Here is a 21964-nt window from a genome sequence, read left to right as displayed (position 1 = left end):
ACTGGCAGAGAAGAGGCCCTAACATGTCTGAACTCTGTGTGCAGACGATGGAAAATGCACAGGGGTTGGAGTGAAAAGACCTGGATGGAAGTCCTAGCTTTGTCTTGTAGCCGTTGTGTGCCTTTGGGAGAATCTTGAGACACCTTACATCATCAGATTCCCCATCTGAAAAATGGGAATCATAATTCTCACTTCCCTGTGTTGTTCTGCAGATTAAATGAGATGATCTGCGAAGTCCTCTAAAACTGTTAAAGCCCTTAAAAAGGGCGTTTATCCACATCTGTTATCATTGCTTTTTCGGTCTTTTCTGTGCTAAGACCAGTAGTCAGATGTGGGAGCAGAATTACGGTATAATTCTCAGGCTGAACCAAAGTTCAGGGACTGTAACAACAAAAATGGCCAAGAGCAGTAGCCCCAGTAACTGTTTACTCTGTGTCAGTTTCTGTGATCTGCATGTGATCAACTCTGAAAGAAAAATCCTCTGATGTAGCTATTATAGTCTTTTTTTTTTAACAGATGTGGCAACCAAGGCCCAGAGAGGTTAATTAATTTACTCAAGGTCACACAGCTTGTGAGAGAGCCTGGTTTCAAACCCAGGTCTTTCAAACTCCAAAGTCCCCATTCTTCCCTATAATGTAATACAGACTTTCAAAAAACGGATCTAAATTCAATCATATTTACTTTCCCTGAATCAGAGTGTGGTCTTGATTTTGATGTTGTTTCCCCAAAGTTCTGAAAAAACTATTAGTGAATTTAACCCGGTGAGATGATTAACTTTCACTCCAGGGGGAAAAAAAGAAGCAAGTTTTTCCAATTTAGTTAGGTTGCTCCAGCCCTTTTTTTATGATAAAGGGAAATTTCTCTGGGCCCAGATATTTATGTTTGGCCATTTCAAGAAAAAATGTTTTCGAGCTGCAGAGGAGATACTAGCCGCGCACGGACGTTACTTACATATATCCCCTAAATCTGTTGAGGTGGTTGTTGGGTTTCTCACAGATGATGGTGTTGTGGAAACGTTCCGGCTGGAACTGCACCTCCTGGGGGAGAAAGAGGACGCTGTGAGTTATTAAGTCAGAAGGATCTCGTTTTAATCAGATCATCAGGATAGCTAATCACAGTTAGAACCATCGTGAATAAGGTCATCCCTGCTCTGTCACACTGGTGACAGTTGTAGCGTGTCAGAAGAGAAAGTTAAACCCTCATTAAGGAGGAGAAAGTAGATGCAAATGAAAAGTGGGACACGTAGCAGAGGGAGAGCCCTGCCCAGACCACGTTTCTCCTGCAGGCGGGGGATTGCGTCTCCAGACCCACTCTGCCCCGTAGAACTTATGGCAGTGATGGAAATGTTCGGAGTCTGCACCGTCTGACACAGGAGCCACTCATCGCATGTGGCGACTGAAATATGGTGGTACAACTGAGGAACTGATTTTTAAATTTTATTAAAATTTTACTTAATTTTAACTAAAACAAGATAAATAGCTACATGTGGCTAGTGGCTACCACACTGGGCAGCACAGAAATAAATGATCAAAAAGCAGAGATTTTAAATCACACCACCACGAGCTATTCACGGTTAATATTCTTGTGTATATAGTACTTCCAGGGTTTTAAAAATATATACATACACCTACACACACATTTATGTATGGCCACACACACATTAATGCATTTTAAAAATGAGATTTCATGTTCACATATCTTGAACATTTATACATGTTAGTAAAATTTTCTACATCTTTTTCAACACCTGGATAGAAACCCATTGCATGAATGCCACCATATTTCATTTAATCATTTCACTACTGAACAGTGACACTGTTTCAACTGTTTTGCTGTTGCAAAAATGCGGTGAAAACAGTAGCTAACAAGACAAAGTAAGTAGCATTTACTGGACTCTTACTTCTGCCAGATGTTGTGAGAAGAACTTTACAAATACTATTTATTTTCAGGTCTACAATTATTCTATGAAGTAAGAACTTGGAGTATCTCCTCTTTAGAGATGGGAAAACTGTGACTCCAAAGGGTTAAGTAGGCTGCCCATGGTCATACCAGGACTGGGATTCGAATCCAACTCTGACTGCAGACCCTCTGTTCTGCATTGTACAGCACACTGCCCACGGGGTGAACATTCTTGCAGCAAAGCATTTTAAACACATTCTTGACTCTTTACTTTTTCTCCGTCATTAGGTATTTTAGTTGCATAATCTCTTAGAGTCCAATGCAGGGTGGGGTGGCAGGGGGGAGGGAGTGGTGAACACAACTAGGGGCGGGAAGATCTTGCTTTCTAATTCTACCCCACATTGGCTAACAGTACTTTCAACTCTTGAGCCTCAGTTTTCTCATCTGTAGAAGGACACTAGGATCACCTGCCCTGCCCATCTCATCTGTGCCCTGGAAGATAGAATCATGTGGAAAAGTTTTGAGAAGTGTGTAACATGCCTTGCTAAAGGTGGGATGGGAAATGGTTCCCGGGGTAGAGGTTTTAGTAGGAGGAGTGAATTTATCACCAGAAGCTTCACGGGACAGCTGTTCACGGGGGTGAATGGATTAGAAGCAATGATAGCATTTTCTGGCTTCGTGTAAATATACTGCCCCTTGGTTCTGTGGGGGCGCCAATATACATAAACTCTCCACTCACTTGAAATCAACTACCCATGCAGGAGTTTCTAAAAATACAGCCCCTTTCCCTGCAAGTATTGATTCCTTCAGGGACAAGCACTTGCCGAGTTCTGAGATGATGACAAATCACACTGTAATTTGTCAGCTGCTTTTGTGTGCTGATGAAGCCGTGGGCTTCCCTCCAGATCCATCCCACTCGGCTCTTGGGTGGCCTTCTAAATCCAAACTCATTTCAGACAGGAGTGGCAGTGGGGTCTGGGAGCTAAGGGTCCTGCTGCAGGGAGTCACTGCCATCTGGTTGATCATACCCAGTAGAGCCTGGCCATGGTGACGTTTACCTCTCTCATCCCTCAGTGGGGCTCCCCAGTGACCTTCCCCCTGAAGTCTCCCTTGTTCTTTTCCTCTTCTGGGCACTGGCCCCAGATGCTCTGTCTCCCTGTCTTCATGGAGAGGTGACTTCACCCTTTTTAGCCTCCTGTTCCCAGGCTCCTTCCTTCCCTCCCCAAGATGTGCCGTGGGAGGGGCGCATGTCCCCTGCTCTCTCCAGACAACCCCTCAGGGTCACTTGCTTTAAGGATTTGCTGTAACTCACTCCAGGGAGGGGCTAGGAGAGCCCAAAGATGGGAGTGGTGGGAGGAATCGCCAAGCCCTACAACTCTGTCAGCCTCCTTATTTTAACCTTGTTTAGGAGTTTCTGATTCACTTCTTTTTCCTTTTTTTTCCCCCTAATTGAAGTACAGTCAGTTACAATGTGTCAATTTCTGGTGTTCAGCACAATGTCCCAGTCACGCATATACATACATATATTTATTTTCATATTCTTTTTCATTAAAGCTTGTTACAAGATATTGAACCTAGTTCCCTGTGCTATACAGAAGAAACTTTTTAAAAAATCTATTTTTATATATAGTGGGTAACGTTTGTAAATCTCAAACTCCCAAATTTATCCCTTCCCACCTCCTGTCCCCGATTCACTTCTGACTCCCTGCTTCCGACCCCCCAGCATTTCTTAACTTGTGGATGAAGTCCACCTGACCGACTTTTCTTTCTGACTCAGCCTTTTATCTAAGGAACCGTCCTGGATGAAAGTCTCACTAACAGGCAGGAAGCCCTGGGGAGCTATCAGGGTACAGGAAAAGATGAACCCTTTCCAGAGAAGAGAGCGTGTCTATGCAGTTTTTCAGGCCAGATGCACCCATCCTGATCCCTTACTATGTGCCAGACACCTTTCATAAAGTTCTCACAGTGACCTCAAGGGCTTTGCACAGAAGTGCAAATGGAGATTCAATAAAGCAACCTGTCTTATGATTGGTGAGTAACAGAGCCAGGACTGCAACTTCCATAAATGGAATCGAAAGCCAGTCGTCATTTTCCTCATAGTCCTTGTCATTGTTCTCACATTAATACATTTATTCCTCCTTCTCCTCCTCCCATTACTAATCATCATTATTATTATATTACAGCACTTACTGAATGCTTATGTGTCAAAAACAACTAAATATTTTGCAAATGCTATTCCTTTGAATTCATACAATGACTCTATCAAATAAGTTCTATTATTATCTCTATTTCAGACATAAAGGAACTAAGGCTTAGGGAAGCTCAGTAAATTTTCCCAGTGACTTGGAGCTATAGCAAAGCAGAAGACAGTCTTTAACCTCTGGACTTCTGATGCCACACAGTCTGCTCTCTTAAACCACAGTGTTATTTTGATGCCCAAAGGAAAGATGAAAAGATTCAGCCTTTAAGATCTCCTTTTGGCCCTATTTCCTTTTCTATGCTCCTTTCCACTTCCTATGACTGAAGTACCTGGTACAATACATGAAGTCCATATATAGTTGGCCCTTGAACAACACGGGTTTAAACCGTGTGGATCCATTTACACAGACTTTAAAAATAGCATATACTACAGAACTACCTGATCTGTGGTTGGCTGAACTGTAGACGCTGAGCTGTGAATATAGAGAGCTGATTATAAATTAGACTCGACTTTTCCACTGTGTGGATGGTTGGCACTCCAACCCCTATGTTGTTCAAGGGTCAGCTGCATGTGGAATCTTACTTGTCAGAGAGGCAGGGAGTGATGGGTGGGTGAAATGGGTGAAGGGGATCAAAAGTTACAAACTTCCAGTTAAAAAATAAAAAAGGAATGTAGTGTGCAACATGGTGACTCTTTAATAATACTGTATCGCTTTTTTGAAAGTTGCTATGAGAGTAGATCTTAAAAGTTCCCATCACACGAAAGAAAACTGCAACAATGTTTGGTGACTGATTGTGGTGATTGTTTCACAGCAAATCATTACCTTGTATCCCTAGAGCTAATATAATGTTATATGTCAATTACATCTCAATAAAAAATCTAAGCAAACGCCAGTGCCTGGAAACCATCATCATTATCACCATCACTACCATTCCTCTTAACTTGAGTCAAATAAGGAAGAATCAAAAAATAAATTACATAATATTGTCCTGCTGACCTTTGATTTACCTCTATTCAATGTTTTTTTTTTTTTAATTTCTTTGTTCCTAAAGGATTTGTTTTTACATTTCATGAAAGGTTTTGCGCTGGCTCCCTCTGTTTTCTCTAGTCTCTGCATCTGGTTGGTGGGCAGGTCAAGGCATTTCTAGAACAGGGTAGCTCACCCTCGGCACTCTTGACACATTGGGCTGGGCAATTCTTTGATGTTTAGCAGTATTCCTGGCCTCTACCAGCTCATGTCAGTAGCACCCTCCCCTCTTTCCCTCAGTTGTGACAACCAGAAATGTTTACAGGCATTTCTGAAAGTCTGCTGTGTGGGTAGAAGTAGGAATTACTCTAGAAGTTCTAAATTAACTTGCGATGAAGATGCCCAGATTGAGAACACCCTCTATCCTATCCATTCACTGGGAAAGGGCAGGACAAGTTTTTTTTTTTTTTTTTTTTTTTTCCCCTATCTTCTTTCTATTCAATTGGAAAACATTTAGGTTTTATGACTGGGGGTTCTTAATGATATGTAATGAGAGAAACCTGTATATATCACTCCATACCACAGAAACTACTGCATACGCATGGTGGGCCTCTCTTGCAATATATCTAGTATCCTAAGGCTAAAAAAGAACGGAGATTGACAATGAAAAAAAGAATTCATTTTTAATATACAGTAGAGAATGTATGTAAAATTACTACAACTAATAAGCAATGTCCTGTGTTATCTTTTCTAGGTATATTTGCATTTTTTGAGGAGAGGAGAGGAGAGGAGGCAATTAGTTTTATTTTATTTATTTATTTAATGGAGGTACTGGAGATTGAACCCAGGACCTCGTGCATGCTAAGCACACACTCTACCACTGAGCTATACTCTCCTCCCTGGTATATTTGCATTTTAAAGTAGGGTACCTTCAGAGAGTAGAGGTTAAGAGGCTACATTGTCTAGACAGAGAACATTCTTTTGAGAATTATTACTATATTTTTTTAGCAAATTTTTTTTGCCACCTCCTCTGTGAAACCTGCCCAAGTCTACATAGACCATTTCACTTCAGCCAACAAAATTGCTCCTTTTCACATGTTTCCACACCAACTCTCATGCCTTCATTTAACACCGATGTGTCCAAATCTCTGCTCCCCCTAGTAGACTGTCAAACTTCCTCTGGAGCATCTCCCGTAATACCTTGTGTTAACAGGCACACCATAAAGACGTGGTGAGGTAAGGTTAGTACTGGAGAGGGTAATATTATGAATGTAAATACTGAAAGGTGATGGATGAAGAGATAACAAAGAAAACCTCTGTAAAGACCGGCGCACATAATTAGGAAAAGCCCCAGGTACAAATCTTTAATTCATGGGAATGGGATTGCTCCTTGCAAGGAAATTCTTTGGCTCAACTAATTAAAAAAAGAAAAAATATAGTCAAAGTCTTAGATCCCCACATGGGCCAGACTAGTCTCCTATTCACCCATCTATCCATCCATCCATTCATTCAGTCATGTATTCAAGCATTTATTGAATTCTCACAGTATTTGTGAAGAAGAGAGAATGAGAGAGAAGGAAAAGGCTGCTGACACAAATCAATTATGGCAGCCATAAAACAACTCAAGGTTCCCAGTTTAGCTCCATGTGTCAATGGTCTTATCTAGGAAATCGAAGGAAAGTGAGCCAAGTGTTAGTGTGCAATGAATGACTCTCGGGGTTAAGGTACTCCTCACTGCCCTACGCCCTAGATACAGAAGGCTATATCCTCCTGGGGCCACTGGAAAGGCTGAGCAACCTGAAGCTAACAGGGTGAGAGATACTCCCTCACCTAACAAATGAGACCATTAAGCAACTGCTGCTAGCGCATCCTCCTGCGGCAGTGACGTTTCCTGGTCCTTGTTTCTGAGCCTGGATCTTCAGATTTCCTTTGATTCTGTGAGTCATACTGCGTGCTTCCCCCCTTCCATCCCACCTTTCACCACATTTTTGCAATAATCTTATTTTGCTTAAGTTAGCCAGAATCATTTCTGTTCTTGCTAACAAAGAATTGCAATCAACACAGTGGCCTACTCAGTCTACTGGGCATATCAGGACCTTCAAAAAATAAAGACATTTATTTACTTTTAAATTTAAAGCCACAGTTCACAAAATGTTGCCCCTTACATACTTGATCTTATTTGATCTTCCGAGATCTCCTGTGATGTGTCTGGGACAGGTTAGTCCCATTTTATAGAAGAGAAAACTGATTGTTGATTATTCTAAGGAACTTGCCCAAGGTCACACAGCTCACGGACACCCAGGTTTATTTGATGCTAAAGTTTGTGCTTGTTCTTCGCCTGATGTAAGCGTTTAATTCTGTCTTCCCCTAGAGCAACCCCTCTGGGCCTTTTTTCATGCTTTCTTTGCAAGTTTTCCACATTGACAATTCTCTTAAACCTTCATTGCCAAGCTGAAGGGTTATACCCCTTAAGGACCCATCTGTCTACCACAGACCATAGCAATTTCTCCTTTCTTTGAGCCTAGAGCATTTGTAAGATCCATACCACTCACATGGAACTTAAAATGTTTTACATTTTTAAATTGTCAAATACCAAGCTGTTTCTATAAGCCAATTGGTAGATGAAGCACTGGAACATGCCTATAAATCCCCAAATACACCAACATGCTGTCTGTAGACAGAGTAAAAATAACTCTCACACATACATGGTTTTCAAATTTCTGTAGGAATTCCTGAGATCAAAGTACAAATTCACTCAAATAGGTCACCAAATTCACAGTAGCTTTTTGTTTTAATTTATTTTCTTAACTAGTGGACACTGAAAGGACAAGCACTTTCATGGTGGAGGGTTTGGGGCATTAGGATTATCAAACATTTTTTTCATAGTCACCAAGGGTCTTTATGTTAAAAAAAAAAATAGCTCCTAAGCTATTGGAGGGCAGGAAGTATGTCTTACACCACTTTGAAACCCCTCCACCAACTTAAGGAAGCACTCAAGGAAGATTCTGTTAGCAAGACGGTGGAGTGGGAAGACTCTCAGCTCACCTCTTCCCACAGGCACACCAAATAACAATCATTTAGAGCAACTATCAATGAGAATGGCCTGAAGACTAGCAGAAGAGATTTTTTCAAAACTGAAGGTCTAGTGAAGGAACCACAGTGAGACAGGAGAGGCCGTGATGTAGTATAGTCAAGACTCACACCCCCAGGTAGGAAACCCACAAATGGGGGGACAGTCACAACTGCAGAGCTTCTCCCCAGGGAGCAGGGGGTCTGAGCTCCACATCAGGCTCCCCAGCCTGGGAGCCCTGCATGAGGAAGGCAAGTCCTAAGAGTGTCTCGTTTTGAAGGCCAGTGGGGCTTGTTCACCAGAGATTCCATTCTCAAAATGTGCATACAAAATCTTTCACGCTCCGAGACCCAGAGCAGAGGCAGTAATTTGAAAGGAGCCTGGGTCAGAAGCACTCACTAATCTTGGAGAGCTTCCCAGAGAGACCAGAGGCCACTGGAATCCCTCTGGGGAGACAGATGCTGCTGGCAGCCATTTTCGGGAGCTCCTTCTACCAGGGAGACACCGGTGTTGGCAAGTGCCACTTGGAAGAATTAGTGTTAAAACTAAACACCACCCAGTGTGCTCTAGAGATCCAGTGTAATCTCTATTAAGACACCAATGATATATTTCACAGAACTAGAACAAATAATTCTACAATTTGTATGGAAGCACAAATGACCCAGAATAACCAAATACAATGTTGAGAAAGAACAAAAATGTGAACAAAGAACAAAAAAAAGAACAAAAAAAAGGTGTCACACGCCCTGATTTCAAACTACACTACAAAGCCGAGGTCATCAAAACAGTGTGGTGCTGGCACGAAAACAGACACACAGATCAATGGAACAGAATAGAGAGCCCAGAAATGACAAAGGAGGCAAGAATACATGATGGAGAAAGACAGTCGACTCAATAAATGGTGCTGGTAAAACTGGACAGCTACACGTGAAATAATTTACCTGTACTGTTTTCTCACACTGTATACAAAAATAAACTCAAAATGGATGAAAGACTTGACTGTAAGACCTGAAACTGCAAAACTCCTAGAAGAAAACATACGCAGTGCACTCTTTAACATCAGTCTTAGCCGTGTCATTTTGGATCTGTTTCCTAAGGCAAGGGAAACAAAAGCAAAGACACACAAATGAGACTACATCAAACTGAAAAACTTTTGCACAGGGAAGGAAACTATCAACAAAATGAAAAGGCAGCCTACTGCATGGTGGAGATATCTGCAAATGATATATCTGAGAAGGTCCAAAATATTAAAAAAAAAAAAAACCCGACTTCATACAACTCAACCTCAACAAATCAAAGAACCTGATTAAAACTGGGCAGTGGACCTGAGTAGGCATTTTTTTTTCCCCAAAGAAGACATACAGATGGGCCGATAGACACATGAAGATGCTCAATATTACTAATCACCAGGGAAATGCTAATCTAAACCACACTGAGATAGCACCAAATATGGGTCAGAATGGCTATTATCAAAAAGACAACAAATAACAAGTGTTGGTGAGGCTGTGGAGAAAAGGGAACCCTAGGGCACTACTGGTGGGAATGTGAATTGGTGTAGCCATTGTGGAAAACAGCATGGAGTTTTCTCAAAAAATTAATAGAACTACCAAATAATCCAGCAATTCCACTCATGGGTTTTTTCTGAAGAAAATGAAGACATTCATTTGAAAAGATAGCTATACCCCTATGTTCACTGTAGCATTATTCACAATAGCCAAGATATGAAAACAGCCTAAGTGTCCATTGATAGATGAATGGATAAAGAAGATGTGGTGTATGTATACAATGGAATATTACTCAGCCTTAAAAAAAGAAATCTTGCCATTTGTGGCAACATGGATAGTCCCAGAGGGTATTATGCTAAGTGAAATGTTAGATAGAGAAGGATGAATACTGTATGATTTCACTTACATGTGGAATTTAAAAAAACAAAACAAATAAACAAACATAACGAAACAGAAACAGAGTCATAGAAACAGAGAACAAATAGGTTCAGAGAGGATGGGGGTAGAGGGAAGAGTAAAATGGATGAGAAAGATTAAAAAGTACAAACTTCCAGTTGAGAAATATTAAATGAGTCACAGGTTTGAAACGTACAGCATGGCAAGTATGGTCAGTCATAATGTAACACCTTTGTATAGGGACAGATGGTAACTAGACTTGTGATCATTTTGTAATGTGTAGAAATATCGAATCACTATGTTGTGCACCAGCATGAACACAGTGTTGTAGTTGCAGGTCAGTTACACTTTAATACCAACCAGCCAACTAAACAAAGTCATAGAAAAAGAGATCAGATTTATGGGTACCAGAGGTTGGAGGTGGTGGGAGGGGGAAATGGCAGTAACAGGTACCAACTTGCAGTTACAAGATAAATAAGTTCTTGGGATGGAAGGTACAACATGATTAATCCAGTGAACACTGCTATAATGTTATATATAAAAGTTGGTAAAAGAGTAAATCCTAAGAGTCTTTCTCACAAAGAAAAAAAATTTTTTTTCTCTTTCTTTTATTTGGTATCTATATGAGATGAGGGATGTTCACTGAACTCATTGTAGTAATCATTTCATGATGTATGCTGCACAAATCATTTTGCTGCACACCTTCAGCTGAGTCAATGCTGTTGGTCAATTACATCTCAATGAAACTGGAAGAAAAAGAACAGAAAAACCACCACCATAAAAGAACTAAATGCATTAAAGAATAGAAAAAAAAAAAAAAAGAAAAAAGAGAGATTCTGCGAATTAAAGAAGGAGAAATCAACAAAACTCTTTCCTCCAACACAGAATGCACTTATTTATTGTGTTTTAACTCTGAGCCAGGGATGGATGAGAAAAAGAGTGGAAGCAGGGAACGCCAAGGTTCTGTGAAGCTCCCAGAGTCCTCTTCTACACACACAACCCTTGGGCTGGATGGCTAGAAGGACCATCCTCTCCCATCCCCCGCCCCATGCTGGGGTGAGGGTGACGCAGTAGCAGTAACCCATCTGCGGACTCTGCATGGGCTCACGAGCTCACATGGACGCTGCAAGGACTGGGGGTCCTGGGGGACACAGCCCATGCCCATTCATGCTGCTACACAATGGATGCACTGCAATCTTAGAAGAGCACTATTTAAAGTGGCTTTTGAACTTTTTTAAAAAAGCATACGAGTTTGGATAAATGGTAAAATCCAATGCTCTTCATGCCCCAGCTGCTGAGCCAAGGGACTGAGGTTTCCTCCCTGGCATGCAAATGAACTCTCTGGCTTCTGGGAATCCTGTCTGAAAACTAATGAGAGTGACCAGCACTTGATAACCCTTCTGCTTCCTGGTCAAAGTTCTCTCCAAGATAATCTGCAACAGGGTGCCTGGAAGGTACTTTCCTCCAGTTCAGGTGAGGAAACTGCATATGCCTCAGCCTGGGTCTCCCTGCCTGCCCAGTGACTCCCCTAAAAGCGCACAGGGTGGGCTGGAGGGCTGCGGGAGAAAGACTCTACCTCAGGCTTCCTTCCAGTCTGTGTTCCCTTTTTCTAAGAGGACAAATACTCTGATTCTTACTGAGAGCTAACACTAAATCTGATTTTGAAATCTGCCCCATGACATTTTCCAATATCAAAGACACAGGTCACGTGTGAAGCAAATACAGGAAGAAGAATGATTTCTTCTGTCATTCCTAAAAGGAATCAATTAATTGTGAAATTGTTAAGAACTGTCTGTTTCAATCCCTGTTGGAGCCTGTATCTCTCTTGTCCACACTTGGCCCCCCCGCCCCCCGGCACACTACAGCACCTGGTGCAAAGAAGGCATTCAGTCAGTACTTGTGATTGCGGGATGCTGTGAATATAGGCGGCCGCCACCAGGTGGGCAGTGGCTCCTGAAGCCAGCACTGCACAGACACACTTTCCTGTACACATTTTTTCTTGCTGTGGATAACTGAGATGCAAGACGGTGACATGAGATCCAGTGTTTCATACCTCGTTTTGGGCAAAAGAGATCAGAAAGAAGAGAGTATGAATTCCAGTTTGAGGAACTCTGTACAAAGTTACTTATGCAGATATGATCGTAACGTGTCATCCCATAATAGCAACAACAGTGACAAATCCTAACGCAGTGTCTGGCAACAGAAGGACCTCACCAGGCATTGGCCGAGTAAACGAATTTACCGAATGAACTACAAAGAGGGAGGCACCATGGCTGAGAGCGGCAAGAACAGTCCCTGGCACAAAGCACAAAGGAGGGATTCACTGCAGGCACCTTGCAGAGAAATGCTGCCCAGGCAGAGGAAGGGGCTTTTTGGGGAGAGGGAATGCCACTGGGGGCTGTAGGAGAGAGGGCATTGGGCCCCTGTCCTTAAGCACAGATGACCGTGGTTGCGCTCAGTTAGGCTTACGTATCCCCGATGCAGAACAGACGTAATGGGTATTTACTGCTGTGCTGTTCGGGGCTCTCCTGCCTCATAGGCCAGTATCAGCCATCAACCAGAGGATGCCAGGGACAGAATCCTTCCCCCTGGCCAGAGTTAACTGGGCTGGGGTGGGGGTGGGGAGCACATGAAACCAGCTAGGCTGATCAGCCCCTCTGCCTGGGACGTTTTAAGCCAGACAACGGGGAAGATTCCGAGTCCCTTTCTAGGGGGTTGGGGCATAAACATGGGTTTCCTGGGGCCACTTTTCTCTTCCACATGAAAGAATCTGGTTTGAGAGATCAAAGCCAAACACAGAGGGAAATACAAACCGGAAGAAGGACTAAGTATCATTCTTACAGGAAATCCCGAACAGCCCGTTAAGGGTAGGTCTCGTGATAAAATCCACCAGGAAACTACATTTCCCACTGAACTGAAAGCTTGCATTCCTGACAAGCTCCCAGGCGATGCTGAAGATTCTAGTTCGTGTCTCCTTGGTGGAGCAAGTCCCTTGTCATCACTGGGAAATGATCTGACAGACTTCAGGAACAGTTGGGCTTCAATGGTTCTGATAAAAGGTAATAAGGATGATTGCTCTGAAAAACTAACTACAAGAATTCATTTCTGATTCTTGGGCTTTGGTAACTGTTCCATCTACCAAAATAAGTGGCACATACTTTTCAGGTGTTAAATTCCAAATGCCCATCTTGGAAATCCCTTTAAAGAAGAGATTTCAGGTTTCACAATATCCCCAAAGAGAAAACTGTGCCATTTAATTCTCTGGTGAAGTCCTCTTGTCTGCTTGGCAGACATTACCACAGTCCTCGCTTTGCATTCCTTCTCTTTCTGCCTTTTGCCCAGCAACGGGAAATGCGAATAAATATTTCAAGAATAAGTCAATAATTTTGTGAATTCAAAGAGAGCCTATCACGATCAAAGTTCCAGTTGAAAAACCAAACCAAAAAACCTGATTTGGCCCATGTTGCAGTCTGAGGAGAGGATTTTAAAGCTAACTCCTCAGCAGCCTTGAGAATGACACGTGGTGTCGCAGGAGGAAGAGCCTCTGGAGAAGCCCTTTCAGGTGTGTCGTTTCGTCTGACCCTGGACGGGAAGGGAAGAATGAGCTGCCTACGCCGTGAGGACGCCTCCTCGTCACTCCTCACCTCCGTGATCGTGTGCGTTCCGTACCATGCAGACTAACATGCTCCTCAAATTTCCATAGGAAGGCTGACAACTGCTGTGCCAAAAATGGTCCCAAGGTTAAGTAAGTTTGGGAAGCTCAAGGTTAAAGAAAGTTTAACTGGCCTCTTCCCTCCAGATCTTCTCTGAGACCTTATCGTGTTGACGGTACACTGGAACCTCCCCGAGGACGGGTCCACAAGACACTGGCCTCCCTATCAGACTTGACCATGGACCTTGTTTTTAAAGAACTATCTCTTGAAATAAGGGTTTGGCGGACTCCGGCTTGAGAAATGCTGGTCTTATTGACTGTGAATTAACAGAATATCCTGGCGAACATGGGTGTGGCAAGTGGTGTAGGGTTGGGAGTTTCTAGAAATCCCTGTGATTAGCAAAAAAAAAAAAACCAAAAAACAAAACAAAAACAAAAACCCACAAAAAACCCTTCTGGAAAGGTGAAAGTCTCACAGCCAACGAGAGTAACAAGCTGATGAAAGCCATGAATACCTATTATTGAAGGTAATAAATTTCCAAACAAACCATATTTGCAGGTGTTTAAAAATCTTCTCTGAGACAGCTGGTGAAATCTGCCTTTTCTGGACCTCAGGCTTTTCAACCGTCAGATGCAGTAGTTAACACCCACCTCACAGGATGGTCGTGAGGACAAATGACAATGCCAGCAAGGCACAAGCACACGTAAGACGCTCAGAGGTGGCGGTTTTGTTCTCATGATTGCAATGAGGGCTTTTTTGGAAGTAGCACCTTCCCTCCCTTATACAGATTTTCAAGGACATGGTGGTAGGTTCATATTAAGATCATCTGGGAGAATATTTTAAAAATATGCATGCCCAAAGAATATGAAAACAGATACATGTATGCATATGCATGACTGAAACATTATGCTGTACGCCAGAAATCGACACATAGTAACTGACTATACTTCCATTAAAAAAAATAAATTAAAAAAAAAATGCATGCCTCAGACCCCTCCCTTAGTCCCGGCAAATTACAATTTGGTGATAAGGGGAAGGATGCATGTATATTTGAAAGAGTTTCTCCCTGTGATGAGTATGATTCATCCTCAACACCTGCAAGGCATTTCAGACAAATTTCTAAGTTGTGATCCCACCTCTCTTGCAGAATTCCTGGGATACGTTCCTTGGAATCAAAGGTTTTCTGTGGTTAAATATTTAGAAGTCCTACGTCCTAGTACCTGCCCCCTTTCCTCCTTGGGGCTTATTAAAGTACCGGAGAAATTGTGCAGGACACTCTATTTGAAAACTGGTAACCTGTTGTCTTCTGATCTTATCTGATATTGCAACACAGATTTTTTTCTTACCACTCTCAACATCTTTGTCCAGTACATTTGAGAAATACTATAGTATAGAGTCAGAAGACACTTCTATCCATATTCAGAAATCTTTTTTGCACTGAAGACGTAAGGGAGAAGCAAGGCAGCAAAGAGCAGCTGAAATTCCTCCTCCCCAGGGAGCTGGCTAAGCCTGCCTTTATTTCTCCTGCTACTTGCTACATATGTGTGGAAAAAAGTATTGAAAATGTTAAATGTGTGCTTCAAGTAAGTACCCCTGGGTAGACTCTGGGTGATAGTCAATGGACCAGGGGGATGACCTACTTCAAAAACCTTAAGAGCTTGGACTCTGGGCAAACTTGGCTTTGAATCCTGCTTCCAACACTTCCCAGCTCAATGACCTTAGACAAGTTACTTCATTTCTTGGTGCCTCACTTACCTTATGTGTATAAGGACTTTAAGAAAGTGTAAGTGCATTATCATTATAGTATCATCATCATTCTTACAGAAATGGAAAAGCACACTTAAGCAAAGTGAGGGGGGAATCAAGAATTTAAATAGACTGGAAAATTCTGGAAACCTTCAAACTCAAATAAATCTTATTCTCTTCACACATGAATTTATCTTTCTTTTCTTTTTTCTTTTTTTTTTTTTTTTTTTTTTTCGGGTAAATCATTACACCAAGTATCCTAGGAGAATTTGGGTCCGAGCTTGAGGGATGTGATTAAATTGAATTGGCTGGTTTATAGCAGTGGCCTGTGAATGACCCTTTCATCCGGCTCTTCATTCGAGTCAAATCCCAAACTATTTGACTAATTAACATACAAGGAAAACCTTGGGAGTGCTGCCACTGGGTGAAACTCAACACCACCAAAATAACATGCCCAAGAGACTCAAAAGACTCAGAATTGTGGTGGGGATGTTTGAGTGGGGAGGCTGAAGGAGAGATCTGTAAACACATACAAGTTTCGCTGCTTCCAGAATGTTTTTTAAAAAAAAACTCAATAGAATAGACTGGGGGTGGGGAGGGTGTAGCTCAGTGGTAGAGTGTATGCTTAGCATGTTTGAGGACCTGGGTTCAATCCCCAGTACCTCCATTTAAAAAATAAATAAAATAAAATAAATAAAAAATTTAAAAATCCAATCAAAAAAATTTTTACAGAAAAAGCATAGAAGGGGAAGTTTCAGAGTGCTTTGCATGCAATGGGATTGAGGTGGCAATTTTACACTCACACACATATCCACGTGGGCGTGGATGTGCGCAACGCGTATTTCTCACCATGAGTTACGGCTAAGAAGGTTTGAAAACCTTTGCTCACAAGGCCCTGAGCCAAGAAGTAGGTTGCTGTTGTGTGTAGAATGGCTTTGTGAACTTAGCTTCTGCCCTGCCACTTTGAGGTGATAGGGTGAGTGTGACAAGGACAAGCAAAGGAGAGAAAACTCAGACACCAAGCCCCGGGGCCATGATCGACTCAAGCAGAGCCTGGACACCACTGGGAGGGCTGAGCCACTGTCACAACAATAAACAAGGTGATTGCAAGGTGGTCATGGTGGTTTCCATTCCCAGTCTAGAGGCTGCAGCCAAGGAGGCAGCAGTAGACCACTGACTATGGATCTAATGAAGCAGCACACCCTTCATCGTGTTCCCTGCTCTCCTTACCTCATCTGAATCTCACAGCAACACTTTGGGAGAGCTATTTGTATTACTCCCATTGTAAGGATGACAGAACAGACTTCCGAGGACTGAATCTATCACACAAAAGCAATTTTGTGAGCACTGTTCCTCCAGAGCTTTGAGAGGGGCAAAGGGAGGTGCGACAGGTTGCCTACTCTTGAGACGTTTCTGTCTAGATACTAACCGTGAGCTCACGAGACTCTCTGAGGAATGAAGTGTTTGCCTTCTTTCCTCTCAATCCCCTAATTCAACCAATTTCTCCTCAGCCACAGGCTGGCGGAGTGAATAAAAGGAATAGAATTTTATTCTTTTCCATGAGTAGAGAAAGGTACCAGATAGGAAATCAACCCTTTCAAGGGGAACTTTAATAAGAAAAAAACAAACAACTCAATTCAAAAATGGGCAGAAGACCTAAACAAGCAATTCTCCAAGGAAGAAATACAAATTATCAATAGGCACATTAAAAAATGCTCAATATCACTAATTATTTGAGAAATGCAAACCAAAACTACGATGAGGTATCACCACTCACCAGTCAGAAAGGCCGTCATTCAAAAGTCCACAAATGACAAATGCTAGAGAGGCTGTGGAGAAAAGGGAACCCTCCTACGCTGCTGGTGGGAATGCAGTTTGGTGCAGCCACTATGGAAAACAGTGTGGAGATTCCTCAAAAGACTAGGAATAGACTTACCATATGACCCAGGAATCCCACTCCTGCGCATAGTTTTAGAAGGAACCGTACTTCAAAAAGACACCTGCACCACAATGTTCATAGCAGCACCATTTACAATAGCCAAGACATGGAAACAGCCTAAATGTCCATCAACAGATGACTGGATAAAGAAGATGTGGTATATTTATACAATGGCATACTACTCAGCCATATAAGCGACAACATAATGCCATTTGCAGCAACATGGATGTCCCTAGAGAATGTCATTCTAACTGAAGTAAGCCAGAAAGAGAACAGACTCATAGACATAGAATACAAACTTGTGTGTTTGCCAAGGGGGCGGGGGATTGGAAGGGACAGACTGGGATTTCATAATTTGTAGATACTGACAGGCATATGCAGAATAGATAAACAAAATTATACTGTATAGCACAGGGAAATAAATACAAGATCTTGTGGTAGCTCACAGCAAAAAAAAAAAAATGTGACAGTGAATGTATGTATGTTCATGGATAACTGGAAAACTGCACTGTACACTGGAAATTGACACAACACTGTAAACTGACTATAACTCAATAAAAAATGTTACAAAGAAAAGAAGAGAAAATTGGAGCATCACACCCAGTTTTAACCAGTCAACACAGGCTGCCTATGAACACCACTGATATTTACTGACAACTATTTATTTACTGGTCTCTCACCACGTGCCTGGCTTCATGCTAAGTAATTCACGTATGCATCACCTGGTCTTCAGAAACACCGTCTCGAGAGGGTACTTTCTGTTCCCATTTTCAAGATGAGAGAATGAAGGTGTGAGTGCCTCGCCTAAGGTGAGGCAGAGAATGGATGGTGGAGTTGCCTTTGAGTTCAGTTCTGTCAGACTCGAGAGGCTGGGCTCTTAACCACCCAACAATAATGCCTTCTCCGCGATGTCCAAGGTCTCATACACCTAAGCGTGGGGGTTAAATAAAAATGCTGATGGCTCCCTGTCCCCAAAGAGGTTTCAGTGCTGTTGACAAGGTAAGATACACACAAATGGAAAACCAGTTGATGACACCTTGCTGCCATTTACGCTGAGGTCAGAGGAGTCCTAGAGAAAATTCGTGGAGGGAGAAGTTGCTGGAGCTGACCTGGGCAGGATGAGCGGGGACTGGACAAGCACAGAGACGTGGGTTGGTCCCAAGAGTAACTGAACAGATACTTGACTCCTTGGTTTAGAGCAGAGAGCATGGTTTCTTCAGTTGAATGGGTGGGGTGGGGTGGGGTGGGGGTCTCCATTTATGGCTCTGAAGCCTTCAGCAAGTTACCTTTTCTAAGTCTCAGATTCCCCGTCTGTGCCGAGGGGATCACATCCCTCTCAGCTTGTTGTTGGGAAGATTAAGCGTACGCGAGCGCCTGGGAAAAGGAGGTGTCTGCTTACTTTCTCCTCTGCCCCCCAAATTAGATCTGTTTTTCCAGGAGCAGTGGCTGGCTTCATCCCTTTGCCCTTCCGATTGAAGATCTTAGAAAGAGCCCTACCTGCTGTGAGAAGCCCTTCACCACACGCCTCTGTTTAAGGTTCGTCTCTCCATCCAAGTTGGCAGTTTCCAGATGGCAGATCCCACTGGGGTCCGAGGAAAAGAGGAGCAGTATGTCCGCGGGGATGATCTCGTTGCACTGCATTTGGATGAAGTCTCCCACACGCACATCCTTCCAGCGCCTCTGCATGTAGCCCTGCTCTTTTCTTGGGAGAGAGAAAGACAGGAGTGAATCTTAAGGGTCTACAGAACATTAATGAGTGGATGGAAACAGGTCCCAGCTATACTTAAATATCCCCCAGTCAGCCTGTCACAGACTTTTCTTCCTTCTTGTGCCAAACAACCACTGTCGTCATCTCTAGAAAAGCTAAGCATGGTCTGTCTACAGAATCCCACTAAGCAAAAGATCTCTCGTCTGACCACATAGACTTCTGGCTGCCGGCTGTTGACTGGGTGTTGTACTCAACCCTTACTCTCTAGTAGGAGAAAAAAATTTAAAGCGTTTTATTAAATTGTCACATTAGCATCATATTCTTAATACACATCACTTCCCAGAATACCCAGCTATCGCCGCGGAAAGCAGGGTCACAAAGAACTGGAGTATAGGAAAGATCGCTTCTCGTTATGAGTAGGAGAGGTGAGGATACAGACCGCTGTCAGGGAATCAGGGAAGGTCTGGAGCGGTGCTGGAACAGCCAATAGGAAACCAGCAAGAAAGCGCCAGGAACTTTGAAAGGATGGGCCCCACAGTGATCGGAGTCGGAGGGCTAAAGAAATCTGAGGGAAGGACGCACTTTCTCTTCCCGTCCAATGTATCAAGCCCAGGGAGTAAGAGGAGGAGCAACTATTGTGAACTTAGTGTTGCTTCCGTGCCGAGCACTAGTGTTAGTTTATACTTCCCATTTACTTGTGTGATGACCCACTAGAGGAGATGTCATCCCCATTTCACAATGAGGAAACAGAGGGTTCAGGAAAAATTTCCTCAGGTCTTACAAACACAGAGCTGGAACCTGAGTCTGGGTCCAACTGGACCCCAAACCCCAGTTTTCACTACTTGGATATCCCACCTCCTCAAAACCATTCTGCTCTCTCCCCCTGGGTGGTACAGCAGCGTCAGACGTTCCACTTCCAGCAAAATGACTTGCTACAACCCAGGGCATCGCTGTCCATTTCCAAGAGCTCCCATTTTTACAGTCTTACTTCTTTTTTTTTTTTTTTCAAACATACAGTCTTCCTTCTGATTGGCCAAATTTTGAACTAATTCTCCTCCCCTAGGCAACCTGATTTATCCCATCTTCTACCACTTAAAAAAATATTTTAAAGTATTCATCAGGTGTCCTCCAAAGCCTTTTGGACTTGCCAAGTCAAATTTAACTTTCCAAGTGCCCTCAATTATTGCATGTGACACAGTTTCAGGATCTGTCCTAGAGCTGAGGGTTCTTCTGTCTAAGGCAGTGTTTGGGAAGTTTCCTCTTTAAATGTGGGATCTGGGACCAAACAAGAATTCCACAGGTGGTCGTTTTAACTAAGCACCGCTGGCTCGCAGCTGGGTGTCTCTGAGCCCAGCCAGGTTTGCAGAGGCAGGCTCTCCTTTACTATTTTTCTCCACGATGCTGAGCCCCATCTGAGCATGTCACTGTGTCTGTTTGTGCTGGAATCTGGGCTGCCTTGCGTATGACAGGATCGCTCTTCCACCAGTGATAGGAGGTAACCCAAGATCGACAGGACCGCATGAGAAGCTGCAAGTCCGACCAGTCTCTGTCTTCTATTAATCCTTGGATCCCAGGGAGGTCACTGCTGTGTTACGAATAACCACCTCTGTCTTTCCTTAAGATGCAGTCTTCTCTTTATCAGGATGACGTGGTGGTGAAGAAACACTCCATCCCTGCTGGAGGCTCATCCTCCCCAAAAGAGAGGTTGCCCATGTCCGGGTTGCGTGTCTCAGAGGCACACCTTTCTCCAGACCCACGTCCTGCCATGTGTGTCTAGGACTATGAAAGCTGCATAAACAACATGATTTGGGGGCGTTCAAAAACATTTTTTTTGGGGGGGGACATAGTTTAATAATTTAGCTGGTACAAAATTTGAAAAATTATATTTATATTAACACAAACATAGTCATGGTATAGAATCAGAGTCAGGTTTTGTAGGAATTTTAGGGATCAAAAAAAAAAAAAAAAGCCATAGGGACATTTCCTCCTTGCCCTGGTTGCTCTGTGCTGGTTTCCTGATCCTCTGGGGCCTGCTTTGTCTCCTCAACCATCAGGAACATAGCCGTGGAAAAGGTAGAGGTGTGGAGCCTGGGAGCTGGGGGGCGTCCAGCCCCAGGAGGTGATGAGTGGCTGAACCCAGCTGATGCAGAAAAGCAGGCGAGCTGCTGCGCTGAGTGGCGCCCAGATGTGGCCAGCAGCTGGCGGGGAGCCACCTGTGGGAGTCGTTCCCTTGTGAATCCAGCCCGTTTGGAACAGCTGCCCCGGTGGACACGTCCACACACACTTGATTGTTTCCCTGCTCAGTGAGTCCACACCTGGGAACTGATTGTTATTTTAGTTTCGTGGCATGTTCACTGCTATTTAAAAACAAGGCAAATCAGCGTGGCTTGGGACGAAGACTCCATCTGGCAGATTCTGCCTCGGGGAGAAATTAAGCGGTGCGGTGCTAACCGGCATTCCGAGAGGAGACAGGGCTGATTAAGAGGTAAATAAACAGCAAGAGAGGTTTATAACCAACTGGATCCCAAGGGAAAGCAGGTGAAAGGGGGAAACAGAGGAGGAGAGGGTGCTTAAGGTTCCGTTTCTCAAGTACTGTGTGGGTTTCATAAAAACGCTTTCAAGGAGCAGGAATCGAGGGGATCTGTCAGGAGGATTAATTGTGTGAATTCCTGTTCAGTGTAGGATGATGAGGGGAACTGGCCTTCAGGAAGCTCCAATGTCCGGCCCACACTGGTCCATGCTGCTACCCCAGGGTGAAGGGCGAATGCCAGGGAGAATGCAGGCAGCGCAACAGATAAGAGTGGGTTGAATCTCAGCTTCACTGCTTACTACCTGTGTGACCAAGTTACTTAAACTCTTGGGGAGTAACCTCTTCAGCTGA

General features: G+C 43.3%; 1 protein-coding gene across 8 annotated transcripts in view; it reads right to left on the bottom strand.

The window, feature by feature from the left end:
* ATP10B (ATPase phospholipid transporting 10B (putative)) overlaps window positions 1-21964 on the bottom strand; it is a 282836-nt gene that overhangs the window by 69590 nt on the left and 191282 nt on the right. For all 8 annotated transcript variants that reach the window (XR_004314267.1, XM_032465150.1, XM_032465147.1 and 5 more), the window contains 2 exons: window positions 18873-19077; window positions 952-1037 (listed from right to left, as the gene is read on the bottom strand). Coding sequence is in view for 7 of the 8 variants with exons in the window: in XM_032465150.1 (XP_032321041.1) it covers window positions 952-1037; window positions 18873-19077 (291 nt within the window). In the remaining variant the exon portion in view is untranslated. The remainder of the gene's footprint in view (window positions 1-951; window positions 1038-18872; window positions 19078-21964) is intronic.

Source organism: Camelus ferus, chromosome 22, assembly GCF_009834535.1.
Source record: "Camelus ferus isolate YT-003-E chromosome 22, BCGSAC_Cfer_1.0, whole genome shotgun sequence".
NCBI lineage: Eukaryota > Metazoa > Chordata > Mammalia > Artiodactyla > Camelidae > Camelus > Camelus ferus.
This window is presented reverse-complemented; position numbering and strand designations above follow the sequence as displayed.